Source organism: Carica papaya, chromosome 4, assembly GCF_054855325.1.
Source record: "Carica papaya isolate Zhongbai chromosome 4, ASM5485532v1, whole genome shotgun sequence".
Taxonomy (NCBI): domain Eukaryota; kingdom Viridiplantae; phylum Streptophyta; class Magnoliopsida; order Brassicales; family Caricaceae; genus Carica; species Carica papaya.
In genome coordinates this window covers 4,115,690-4,128,282 of record NC_142312.1, presented here as the reverse complement: position 1 = coordinate 4,128,282, position 12,593 = coordinate 4,115,690, and the positions used below count along the sequence as shown (strand labels likewise).

The 12,593-nt window shown below is 36.8% G+C and overlaps 3 protein-coding genes across 3 annotated transcripts; 2 read left to right on the top strand and 1 right to left on the bottom strand.

Annotated features, from left to right (window-relative positions):
- Positions 1-1,543: 1,543 nt before the first annotated feature.
- On the top strand, positions 1,544-4,256 carry LOC110822329 (putative serine/threonine-protein kinase PBL7). Its single transcript, XM_022052417.2, has 7 exons — positions 1,544-2,213; positions 2,296-2,499; positions 2,597-2,665; positions 2,779-2,847; positions 2,975-3,037; positions 3,228-3,553; positions 3,682-4,256. Exons 1-7 carry the CDS (start codon positions 1,997-1,999, stop codon positions 4,156-4,158), a joined length of 1,425 nt encoding a protein of 474 aa, XP_021908109.1. The 5' UTR covers positions 1,544-1,996; the 3' UTR covers positions 4,159-4,256.
- A 77-nt stretch (positions 4,257-4,333) lies between these two features.
- Positions 4,334-8,099, bottom strand: LOC110822328 (protein ALTERED PHOSPHATE STARVATION RESPONSE 1-like). The gene is made up of 4 exons (XM_022052416.2): positions 6,869-8,099; positions 6,148-6,359; positions 5,706-5,929; positions 4,334-5,612 (listed from the first exon to the last, which is right to left on the bottom strand). The coding sequence occupies exons 1-4, from the start codon at positions 7,767-7,769 to the stop codon at positions 4,763-4,765; spliced, it is 2,187 nt and encodes a 728-aa protein (XP_021908108.1). The 5' UTR covers positions 7,770-8,099; the 3' UTR covers positions 4,334-4,762.
- Positions 8,100-8,819: 720 nt separating this feature from the next.
- On the top strand, positions 8,820-11,677 carry LOC110822376 (early-responsive to dehydration stress protein (ERD4)). The gene has a single exon (XM_022052482.2). The coding sequence runs from the start codon at positions 9,058-9,060 to the stop codon at positions 11,527-11,529; it is 2,472 nt and encodes an 823-aa protein (XP_021908174.2). The 5' UTR covers positions 8,820-9,057; the 3' UTR covers positions 11,530-11,677.
- The last annotated feature ends 916 nt before the right edge of the window (positions 11,678-12,593 follow it).

Below are 12,593 nucleotides of genomic sequence, written 5' to 3'. Positions count from 1 at the left end.
CCGCCCATGTATATTACTAGATTGCTATTTGGTAGCTTATCTATTCTTAATTACGTACTCTTACACACACACACACACACACGTATATATATATATATATGTATTATATTATCATATCTTCACCCGTTTTACTTACACACATATATGTATATATATATATTGTTAATCCCATATCTACATTCAAGAATAACATGCCCTACCCATGTTCTTTTTGGTGGATCACAAACTCTACCTAATCAAAATTTAACTTTCTTTAATATTTTTCTTTACACTATTAATCATGCCTTTTTTAAATAATAATAATAATAATGTGTTCTTCACCCACCGTGGCATCACCCTTTTTATTCCTTTCATTTTTGTATATGTTGTATTCTCATTTAATTTATAAATCTTAGTTACAAGATATATGTAAAAGATAATTATAATTTATATATTTAATTGTATAAAAAATCATAAAAATATTTAACACGAATTGAAATTGGAATTGAAATTAATATTTTATTTTATTTAAATTTTCATTTTTCATGTATATTTGAAATTAATGCCAAAAAAAAAGAGAGTCCAAATCATGTGATTTTCACATGTATATGCACTATTAATTAATTAATATCTAATTGAATTAATTTTGGTCACATTAATTTCATGAGGGGGATATTTCATTATTGAACTAATTAAGATATACTTCATAAAAATAGCATCTCCAAAAATAAAAAGCGGAACATATTGTATCATATATGTATATATATATATATATGTATATATATGCTTTTCTTTTACCAAAAAAAAAAATGTATATATGTATACACACACACACACACACACACATGCTTTACGTAGATTAGATCCAACTACCTCCGACTTGTCATGATCATTAGTTATTAAAAAGAAATAAACGAGATTAAAAAAATGTATCTTTTAATATGAGAAAGAAAAAAAAAAACTGTTAATGCTACTAATTATAAATTCAGCACTGGATAATTGCTTGCCATAATTATTATTATTATTATATATATATATATATGTATGTATCGAATAATTATTATCCATGCATGATGTACCCCAGTAGTCACGAATAATTATATATATATATATTCAATTTATTTTTTAAAAAAATTATATTTTATTTTAATTGGGAAATGTAATATGGTAATTATCCCTAATCATGGACATAATAATAGTTTGATTAAGATTAGAGATGTCAGACAAGCCCACGAGGCTGGTGGGTAGTGGTGTTGGGCCGACTCTTCCGTTTTTCAACTCCATTTGTTCATGCCGACTTATAATTACTAATTTTAAATTTTATAATTGGAATGGACTAAGTAATTATTTAATTATCATCGTTCCATATATACATGTACGTACAGAATATGTGTATACGCTTGCTTTTTGGACCGCCCGTGGTCAATACAAAATTGAAGAATAGGACATTGCCAACCCTTGGAAACATATAAAAATTTAGACGTAGATGTTACATATATGAAATACTTTAGTTAAAAATTTAACATATAGTTATGATACGAATGAACAATAGGCCAAAACAATTGCAAGAAGACAATATCAAATGGGTTATCAACAGATTTAATTACACACACACATATATATATATGTGTGTGTGTGTGTGTGTGTGTAATTAAATCTGTAAGTCAATAAGTCCAATATTGCCTTACAAATTATATCCATGCAAGTATCTCTACACGTACTAATTAGATAAGTTAATACTGTAATTAAGCATGATGTTTTAATTAGTCTAAGAAATTCATTTGGCGTATATGCCGTCCCCAATATGTTATATATCATGTTGAATATAAATTTGGATGCCGGCAGCTAGCCAATATTGAATCCAGTTAATTAGCTGCTACTGCCATGCCTCTTTCTCTCTTTCCTTTTCATCTCTCAGTCCAAATTACTCCATGCAAATGATATGAAGAAGAAGAATGCAGCAGTCCTGTGATTGTTGTCAATATAATTTTTGATTGAAGAAAAAGGTAAAATTAAGATGGCGAAGAGATACCAGCCAACGGTAGCAGATGACGAGTCATCATCAACGGCAGCTCAAAATTCTGATCGCGCCGTCGCTAGACACCATAAACACATTTTCCCCCTGCTAATTGTCTGCATTGTAATTCTCTCCGTCGCTACTTCCTTTTTTTTCTTCTTCTTCTTCTTCAGGCGAAAACTCCTCCCGATTATCCGGCGACGATTCGCAACTCAAGGTAATTACATATATTATATGCATATATATTGAGATCGGTGTCGGAAATGCAAGTAACTGAAGAGGTGTTAATGGATGGTTAGGGAGGTTGAAAGCTGAGAAATTAATGTTGAGAGGGTTCGAGTTGGGGGAACTAGAGAAGGCGACAAACAATTTCAGCGAAGACTGCTTGTTGGGATGTGGTGCATTTGGGAATGTGTACAAGGGTAACTTTCATCTACAAGGCACACTAGCCATCAAGAGGGCTCGCCCAAATTCTTACCATACCTTACAAGAGTTTAGAAATGGTAACCCTTTTTTTTTTTTTTTTACACCACACCTAATTTCTTATTACCTTTCACCTTAATGCATTTTTACCATTTGTTTTTTTTTTTTTTCATCCAGAAGTTAGGCTTCTCGCAAAAGTTAAACACAGGAATCTAGTAGCTCTGGTTGGATTTTGTGAACAACCAGGTAGTATTAAACTCTAATCCTGATATATATATATATACATGCATATATATTTTGCTTATTCATACATATAAACCAATTAAATGTTACTTATTGACTGTCTTTTTCTTCAACAGGATTAAGAGGGGAAAAAATCTTGGTTTATGAGTATGTACCTAATGGCTCTCTGCTCGAGTATATAATGGGTAAACTCTAATTAATTACTCAACTTCGAATTTCTAATTACAACATATAAACTGAGCAATCCCATTCGATTATTACTCTTTATTTAATCTTTTTTCTTTGATTAAAGAGGTTATATACTGTGTGCAGGGACAGGAGGGAAGAGCTTAAGTTGGAGACAAAGAGTAAAGATAGCTATAGGAGCTGCAAAAGGTATAGATAGGTCCTTTCTGTATGACCCATATGGATTATGATCTCATATCAAATTAAGTTACAACAGTTCTTATTTATTTATTTTTTTTTAAAGAATCATATTTGAAATTTATTTTTGATAAATTAAACAAAATACAAAAATAATATATTATTTATGACCGTATGAAGTTATAACTGGAAAATTTGACAGGCATTGCTTATTTGCATGAGGGTGTAAAGCCAAGTATAATTCATAGAGACATAAAACCAAGCAACATAATGATAGGAGAAACTTTTGAAGCCAAGGTTTCAGATTTTGGTCTGGTCAAACTTGGACCTGTTGGGGATCAATCACACGTGATGAGCAGCCAGATTAAAGGCACACCAGGCTACCTTGATCCTGCTTATTGCTCAACCCTTCATTTGAGTCCTTCCTCTGATGTCTACAGCTTTGGAGTCATACTCCTTCAACTTGTTACTGCTAGACCAGTTGTTGATACAGCAAGAACCAAACCAAATTATCACATCATTGAATGGGTAAAGATATCAAACCATTTAATCAAACTTGTAGTAGTTACGAGTGATCTTTATATATGATTTGTTTATTTGAAGTATTTGTAAAAAAAAATTAATTTCTTCTTTACTTATTTGTTAATAAAATGAAGGCAAGGCTTAGTATAGAGCGCAAGAAAATTGAAGAAATCATAGATGCAAAACTTTTACTAGACCGATATTGCAACATGGAAATGATGCTGAAGATGGCACAACTCAGTCTTAGATGTGTGGTAAAGAACCCCAAAGATCGACCCACGATGACTCAGGTGTGGCAAGAGTTGGAAGTTGCGTTTAATTCAACTGTCAGCTTCATTGGCAAGAGACTTTCGAGGAATGTTTCTCGGGTATCAGCTGGTGAGTCTGGTAATAGATCAATGGAGTATGACTATTCTCAAAGCATCGTAAGCTTAGATGGTGTAAAATTGGAGAGGTTTCTTGTTGAAATGGATAGTGTCTCCTTTCAGAGTGAGAAATTAAGATGTCTGGAAGCTAATAGCTTTAGCTTTGATGTTGATGATGTAAACAATAGGAAAGTAGTTGTTGAGGAAACAGAGAGCGAAAATGGAGAAGAGAGGTTGATCTCATAAGGTGTTGTAATCGAGAAGGAAATCCTTCCTCTGGAGCTTTGTTTCTTGGTTTGAAGGTGCAAATTAGATTACACTTTCACAATTGTAATCTGCCAGTAACTTGCAAAATCTTGTTTTAGCTAAAATTTTTTTAGAGAACAGCAATCATTTTTCAGTCTCACAATCTAGAATTGGATTAGAAAGACCGTCAAAAGAACAAATAACTATCCAATCTGTACTGGCAATAACTAGGTGCCAAAATGTATCTAAACCAATCAACACTAGAGGTAGCTAATGTTTCCTGGACCAGTTGGTCATACTCCGTCGAAGATAATTACAACTAAATGAGCCTGCTAGAGATCTTTGTCTCAGACTAGCTATGCAGCTTTAACATAACTTAACATGGGACTTAGGTAATATTCCAAGCTTCCCCTCCCTCACCCAATCCAGTTGGCTTTATTGTATCCGCTTTCATTTAGGAGCTGGAGTCAAAATCCTTGTCTTGACTGAGCAACTCATGCATCATAGATAGTTCAACAGGAATTCTGCAGAAATTTCCTTAACACATCCTGATGAGCCTAAAATCCATATAAGATATCCATCATGCATGAGTTCTTTATCCACTTCAACTCGTGAGATAAGAGCTAATCTCTTCTATGTATGATTCGTTGCTATCTTCCCCTTTTGCTACCTCTGCATTTTCACTCTGTCTCACAAGGTCAGCATACATTTGTACACAACTCTTTGAAAACTCAGCTAATGACTGGAACACAGAAGAAAAACCCATCTGAAATCCATTTATGGTGATTTGCTGTGTCTCTTGCATGCTAATTTGGTGCTTTGCTTTCTCTGATTCCAGCCTTTTCTTGAACAAATCCAGCACCTTTTTCCTTTCTGCCAGGTATTCAATCCCATTAAACATGTCTGATTCAGATCCCTTACCAGAAATCTTTGCTTCAAGAATCCTTCTCTCTGCCCTCTGGAGCACCAAAGTTCGCCTGTCAAGTTCTTTGGCAAGCCCATCAACCTTTCTCTTTTGGTGTTGCTCCACCCCTTGTTGAGTCCACAGCGCATGAATATCCTTCCCAAAGCATTTCATGGCACCTCTTACATGCATAACCGGCAAGTTCTCAAGACTCATTAACCAATCATGGCAAGTTACTAGAGCTGGTGGCCCATTGATCCTACCTGGTGGTAGCGGCGAAGATCTGCAACTGGAGTAGAATCCAACCTCTGGAGCAATAAATTTAGATAGCCAAGCACCAAGAGCTTCAACATATGCCTTTTGAGTGGAAACGTAGGCTACAAAGCAATCATGCCAGCTATGAAGTTCCGCCTCAAGCTGAAGAGTGGCAAGACGGTGAGAATCATTGCGAAACTTTCCAATAGCAGGACAGCTGAAGGCTGTCACGTCTAACATGATTTGAGTTTGTGCTTCATGTGTTTGTAACATTATCTTCCAGTTCTTCATCAGGCTGCAAGAGGAAGACAGACACATGGGGTCATAAATTGACTAAATCCTATCATTCCAAATAAAGGCCAAGCACAAATCCCTCAACTTCCCTTACCCATGCAGCAGCTCAACAAGTTGTGGCTCCAACTCTTCGTCTCTGAGTTTCTCAATTCTTTTGGAGATTGATTCTACACTTCGAACTGCAACCGAGATCCTGGAGTACAATTCCTTTACTTCAGATCTGGTTTTGTCCCCAAGCCAAAGTCCATCTCCTTTACCATCTTTTCTTCTCAATTGGGAACATTTTTGCTCGTAACTTTTCCTTGCTTTCTCTCCACTCTATGTGCAATTTTAACAGCATTACAGAGATTTGGAAAACAATGCAAGCAGCTCTAATCAATACTAAAACACTGATCAATTTTTTCAGGAAGAATATTCAACTCTTTTCAAGAATGATATTGAATATATCCTTAAAATAGCATAAGTTGCTTTGCTGCTAATTTGCTAATTGAACAAGCAATGCACATATCACAAATGTTGATGATGCATTTTATTACCTTGACCTCTTCATATAGCTTCTTCTCCCAAGCATACAACCTTTCAAGCGTTAGCGAATGACTCCCTGATTCCATTCCCCCATAGTCATCAAACAGATCGGTCCACATAGAAGAGTTTCTAGAACTAGAAGAAAGGAGACTTCTGCACGATGAAGACCGGGATAAGGAAGTTTTGCTCAGAGTAATGGACCGAAGAAGTTTGCTCGACTTCTCTGCACAAATTCCATACACAATTGAATGAAGTAACTGCTGAACTTTGAGTAAACAAGACAGGCTTCTTTAGTTTCACCAAGAAAAAAAAAAACCAAAAACAAAGACAAAACAATAACAAGCATTTTTTCTTCTAGGAACTTAAGAAGAACTTAACGCTGCCTTTGGACACGTGCACATTTTTTAACTGTTATTCCCATAAATGTACGTATATATATGTCTATCTCTTTTTATGTATATACAGATGAATCACTCATTTGTTAGAAATTATACATTCATACATTGGTATTGAATAAGAAAAGTAAAAAAAAAAAAAAGGTTTTCATGCAGCAAAGGCAGCCTGAACTGTAAGATTTTTGTCAATGATTCTGCTTGCAATAAATGAACTTATGGTTCCTTGCTTGCCGATTCATTATTGCGTCAACGGAAATGATTTCTTGCAAAGTATACTAAATAATACTACAGCAGTCAAACAGAAAGCCATGGAAGGACCAGAAAAAGAGGGATTCACCTTTAATTTCCTCAAAACCAGACTGCATTTGAACCTTAGTTGCCTCTAGCATCCTGGAAATATCCAAACCAGAATTTAAAGCGCCACTAAAATGGTCTTCAACATCCTTCAAAGCTTCCAATAGTTCCCTCCCGATGGTTGGTTCATCAACCATTTTCAAACCCTTATCATCCCCTGTTTTCTCATCACTAACCCCAGTTTCCTTATGAGCCACTTTCGCGACTTTACGCACCACTCTTTCTCCGTCTTCTTCTAGCTCTGGAATCCCCTCCTGCTCTCTCACAGCCCTCAAATTTTCCTCGTACCTTTGACCGAGCTCACTCACCTCCTCTGTCCTCGTCCTCACTCCATTATCAAATGGGTTGAAGAAATCCCACCCGAATTCCATGTTTGGTGACGGCATTTTAGGAACCACTTCATCATAAAAATGCTCACAAAGAACTTCATCATCATCATCATCATCTTCTTCTTCTTCTTCCTCCTCGTCCTCCTCTTCTTCATTAATTTGTTGCTCAGTCACTTGGGTTTCTGGTTCTTGTACGCGTTCGTCTCTTTTTAGGGAGACAGTACAAGTAGCAGGCTGGCAAGGGAGGGTTTGATGGACGGGTAAAGTTGGTAGGTGTTGAAGGAAGTTTTGGTTGTCGGTAATGTTGAGAGTGGGGTGAGAGGAAGAAGAAGGGAAAGTTATGAGGAAAGGAGAAGAAGGAGAGGAATGGCGAGCTAGAAACAATCTTATAGCCGCCGCTACAGCGTAGAGAGAGTGATTGTAGTTCAAATGAGCATCCGAAAAAGCATACCTGCGTTCAACCGCCATTTTAAGAAGTCGTGTCCTCTCTCTGCACAATGCGACCACATCTTCTTCTTCTTCTTCTTCTTCTTTCTTGGAAAGAACACAGCCCATTCTGATAATCCGGGTAACTGTTAACCTCGAATTTAGAGTCTTTCAGCGTAGAAAATGAAAAAGAAAGGTGGGGGGTTTGTTTTGTTTTGTTTTGTTTTGGTGGGAAACGAAAAATGTGGATGTTTGTGGCAGAAAAGTCAGTCGTCCTGGGAAGGAAAAAAAGTGGAAGAGAATCGCATAAAGTAAGTGGTTGTGGGCGGAAATGAGAAACAGAAATTAGGGTGGACAGGATAAGAGAGGTGAAGTGAAGGACTGAAGAGAAAGTAGAGCGAGGAAGACGACTGAAAACGTTTTATCTTCAAGCTGGCGAGAGAGTGAGAGTACGAAGTTTTTGTCAACGTCAAACCAAATTCGGGGGTTTAAATGACGTAACCTTTATTAAACCTTTCAGTTTAATTAATTAATCTTACCACTAATCTCTCTTAACCTGGGGAATCGAGGATTAAAGAAATGCAATTACAGAACATTAACGCCGGCAACGAATAAGAATAAAATGCAGGTGGAGATAAGTCAGCAGTCCCATAATAAACTGTTACTGACCCACTTCATTAATAGAAAAATTTCACTCACATGTCCGTACGGTATGACATTATATTTATGTTTTAATTCAATTCCTCAACCATCACCACCCACTGATTGAAGCATTATAAAAATTATTAATTTGTTCACTAAAATTGAACATATCGGTAATTAATAATTTAATTTAATTTAATTCACTCTATTTTTTTTAATAAAAATAAAATATTCCAATCTGTCCCCACAATCATATCAGATTTATATTAAATAAAACTTAATTCTCTAATTAAAAAAAGGTGTATGTTATCATGTTTTTTTTTCCCATGATTAAATTATAATAATCATTTGCAAAGTATGTGGCTTAACCAGTACTATACTATATAATATTATGTTGTGTGAGTTTTTCAATTTTCACTAGAGAGTACAATGTATGTAAGCTATTTACTGTTACGTTATATCATTAAAATGAACTCCTCCTGTAAAAGACTGTGAAAAGTGTTTAAAGCATCCAATACGGTGCGTATTATTGGAAATTTTCTGCAATTCGAAAAAACATAACCCGAAATTTTCTGAAATTGAACAAAACCCCCTAGTTCGAGTCCAAGTCGTCAAAACCACTCCTCTTCTATTGCCCACTTTTTGTACCCAGAATCCCTCTCCGTCCCCGTGTCCCGATCTCCCTTCAAATTCTGAAATTCAAAAGGGAAACAATCCACTCCCATGAACGAAGATAAACCCTAAAAGAGTGTCTAAAACCTTGACAATTCCCGTCATGGAAAAACGCTACTCGACCTTGTCAATTCCACCTCTGCCGTCGATGACCGTCGACCTCAATTTCTCTTTTCCCCCGTCTTCTGTTCCCGGCGGTGGAGGCGGAGACGTTCCAGATATTCCTGGCGCGTGGTACGGAAACATACAATACCTCCTTAATATCTCAGTCATCGGTCTGGTATGCTGCATCCTCATCTTCGTCTTCGTCAAGCTGCGAAGCGACCATCGACGGATGCCGGGTCCCTCAGCCCTTGCCGCCAAGCTCCTCGCCGTATGGCACGCGACGTGTCGCGAGATCGCTCGTCATTGTGGAGCCGACGCCGCGCAATTCCTCCTCATCGAAGGCGGTAGCTTCGCCCTTCTCCTGCCTATAGCCGTTCTGTCTGTTTCCGCGATGCTTCCCTTGAATCTCTACGGCGGGACCGCAATTCTGGACGATCAATTCTCTAAGACCACCATAACTCACATTGAAAAAGGTTCGAGTTTGCTTTGGGTTCATTTTATTTTCGTCGTTATCGTCGTTGCCATTGTGCATTTTGGTATTTCCTCTATCGAGGAGAGGTTAAAGATCACTAGGTTTAGAGATGGGAATGGAAATTTGAGCGATCCCAATGCGAATTCTACTGCCATTTTTACTATTATGGTTCAGGGGTTGCCTAAATGTCTAGGGAATGATAAGATTTTGCTGCAAGAGTATTTTCAATATAGATATCCTGGGAAAGTTTATAAGGTTATTGTACCCATGGATTTGTGTGCTTTGGATGATTTGGCCACCGAATTGGTTAAGGTTAGAGATGACATTACTTGGTTGGTTGCTAAGATGGACTCTAGGCTTTTGCCCGAAGATGGTGAAGATGATGAAAATCAAGCTGGAGGGTTATTGGGTTGGGGACGGTACCTTTGGAGAAAGGTGAAGAATTTTTGGGATCATGTTATGGACTGGTTGGGTTTCACAGATGAAGAGAAGCTGAGGAAACTTCAAGAATTGAGAGCAGATCTGGAAACCGAATTGGCAGTTTATAAAGAGGGACGTGCCCCGGGTGCTGGGGTTGCTTTTGTAATGTTTAGGGATGTGTATACAGCTAATAAGGCAGTTCACGATTTTAGAAATGAGAAGAAAAGGCGGATTGGCAAGTTCTTCTCTGTGACAGAGCTGAGGCTGCAGAGGAACCAGTGGAAAGTTGAGCGAGCCCCATTGGCAGCTGACATTTACTGGAATAATTTGGGATCGACGAAATTCTCGTTAAGAATAAGGAGGGTGATTGTCAACACGTGTTTGCTGTTGATGCTCTTATTTTTCAGCTCTCCTCTTGCATTGATCACTGCCGTTAAGAGTGCTGGGCGTATTGTTAACGCAGAAGCAATGGACAATGCCCAGTTATGGTTGGCTTGGGTGCAAGCTTCCAGCTGGCTTGGATCTTTAGTATTCCAGTTCTTACCAAATGTTATTGTGTTTGTTAGCATGTATATTGTGATCCCTTCAGCTCTTTCTTATCTCTCCAAGTTTGAACGGCATCTGACAGTTTCAGGAGAGCAAAGAGCTGCTCTTTTGAAGCTGGTCTGCTTCTTTCTTGTAAATCTTATCCTATTGAGGGCTCTTGTTGAGTCATCTTTAGAGGGTACAATTCTACGGATGGGCCGATGCTACTTAGATGGGGAAGATTGCAAGAAGATTGAAGAATATATGAGTCCTTCGTTCCTGTCAAGGTCATGCCTTTCTTCTCTTGCTTTTCTAATCACAAGTACTTTCTTGGGAATATCTTGTGATCTACTGGCACCAATTCCATGGATTAAGAAGAAGATTCAAAAGTTTCGGAAGAATGACATGCTTCAGCTGGTCCCAGAGCAAAGTGAAGAGTACCAATTAGAACATCAGGACATCAATGGTCTTCGGAGACCGCTGATGCCTGAAAATGTGTTTGATTCTCCGAGGTTTAATAACATGGAACCACAGGGACAAGATCTTTCTGAATATCCTATCAGCCAAACCTCACCTATACCCAAGCAGAAATTTGATTTTGCACAATACTATGCGTTTAATTTGACAATATTCGCCCTGACCATGATATATTCTTCATTTGCTCCACTTGTTGTCCCTGTTGGTGCAGTTTATTTTGGGTATAGATATGTGGTTGATAAGTACAACTTTCTATTCATATATAGAGTCCGTGGATTTCCTGCCGGCAACGATGGAAGATTAATGGACACTGTGATATGTATCATGCGGTTCTGCCTTGATTTGTTCCTCATTTCCATGCTCTTGTATTTTTCTGTTAAAGGAGATCCCACGAAGCTGCAAGCCATACTTACTCTTGGATTGTTGGTAATATACAAACTTTTACCTTCTGATAGTGAGAGTTTTCAACCAGGCATCTTGGAAGGTATACAAAATATTGACAGCATTGTAGATGGAAGCATTGATTATGAGGTGTTCTCTCAACCCAATTTTGACTGGGATACGTATTACCCATGATATTTCAGGCATTAACACTGTTTATTTAGTTGCTTGTCTCTCACTGCATTCCCACTTCTCTCTGGGTCTTAGAATCAGAATCAAAATATTTCTAGATGTCTATATGTAACTGTATATCTTTGTGTAACATTTGGTTCCCTTTTTTTTTTTTTTTTTTTTTTTTGTTCAATTATTCGCACTTTTACAAGAACTTCCCAGATCAGGTTGCAGTTGGGAATTGGTGGTGCACGGAAGAAGGTGAGGGCAATATTTGGAGCAAACTTAGAAATTTAGTGGAATCTATTGTAAATTTACGCATTGGTTTTACCTTACCTTAGTTAGGATTTTGTTGTAAATTCCATCAGGGGGAACCAAAAAAAAAAAAAATTGAATTAAAAGAAAAAATACACTTTTAAATTTTGTCAAAGTAAATGAAATTTTGAAATGCATTATCTAATTTATTTGATATTTCATTGACTGTTTTAAGAAAAAAAAAAAAAAAAACTTTTAATTACTGAAATCTAAGCATGAATTTATTAACGAATTTCATTATTCTAACCATATAAAATATGTTCCTTGCTAATTCCAATTGGATTATTAAAAAAAAAAAAAAAAAAAGAAAAAATTGTTTTGGATTTTGATGAACTAAAAAGAGATGAGAAGAGAAAGAAATGTTCAAAAGTGGATCAAATAAAATTGAAGGGTTGGAGTAGATAAGAGAGAAAAATTAGGGGATCAGTGAGTACCTATATCCACTCTTAACCAACCATTAATCCTTCTCTCTATCTCCTTCACTTATGCAACAACGAAGACACACGACCCTTCTTCTTCACTCCATCACTAATTTCTCACTCCCCCCCCAACTCTTCCTCTTTAAATTCATTCACACCTTTCCTTCTTTGTCATTTCAAGACAAAAACAAACATTAACACTTTAAATTTGGTTTTATTTTTTTTACTTGTGACCATTGATTTTTTTGGGACGAGGGAGTAAAAAAAAAAAAAAGAAAGAAAATATGCATCATTTACAGATTAAAAGCAATCTTGTAGATTCGTGTTCGAGTAACTCCAAGTTTAGCAACAAAG

Bases quoted from the DNA above. Each gene is read 5' to 3' on its own strand.
- LOC110822328 (XM_022052416.2), bottom strand. From the start codon at position 7,769: ATGGGCTGTGTTCTTTCCAAGAAAGAAGAAGAAGAAGAAGAAGAAGAT. The intron at 5,930-6,147 runs GTAATAAAATGC...AATTGCACATAG, and splicing joins AGCTATATGAAGAGGTCAAG to AGTGGAGAGAAAGCAAGGAA. The intron at 5,613-5,705 runs GTAAGGGAAGTT...TTCCTCTTGCAG, and splicing joins CTTGTTGAGCTGCTGCATGG to CCTGATGAAGAACTGGAAGA.
- LOC110822376 (XM_022052482.2), top strand. From the start codon at position 9,058: ATGGAAAAACGCTACTCGACCTTGTCAATTCCACCTCTGCCGTCGATG.
- LOC110822329 (XM_022052417.2), top strand. From the start codon at position 1,997: ATGGCGAAGAGATACCAGCCAACGGTAGCAGATGACGAGTCATCATCA. The intron at 2,500-2,596 runs GTAACCCTTTTT...TTTTTCATCCAG, and splicing joins CTTACAAGAGTTTAGAAATG to AAGTTAGGCTTCTCGCAAAA. The intron at 2,848-2,974 runs GTAAACTCTAAT...TACTGTGTGCAG, and splicing joins TCTGCTCGAGTATATAATGG to GGACAGGAGGGAAGAGCTTA.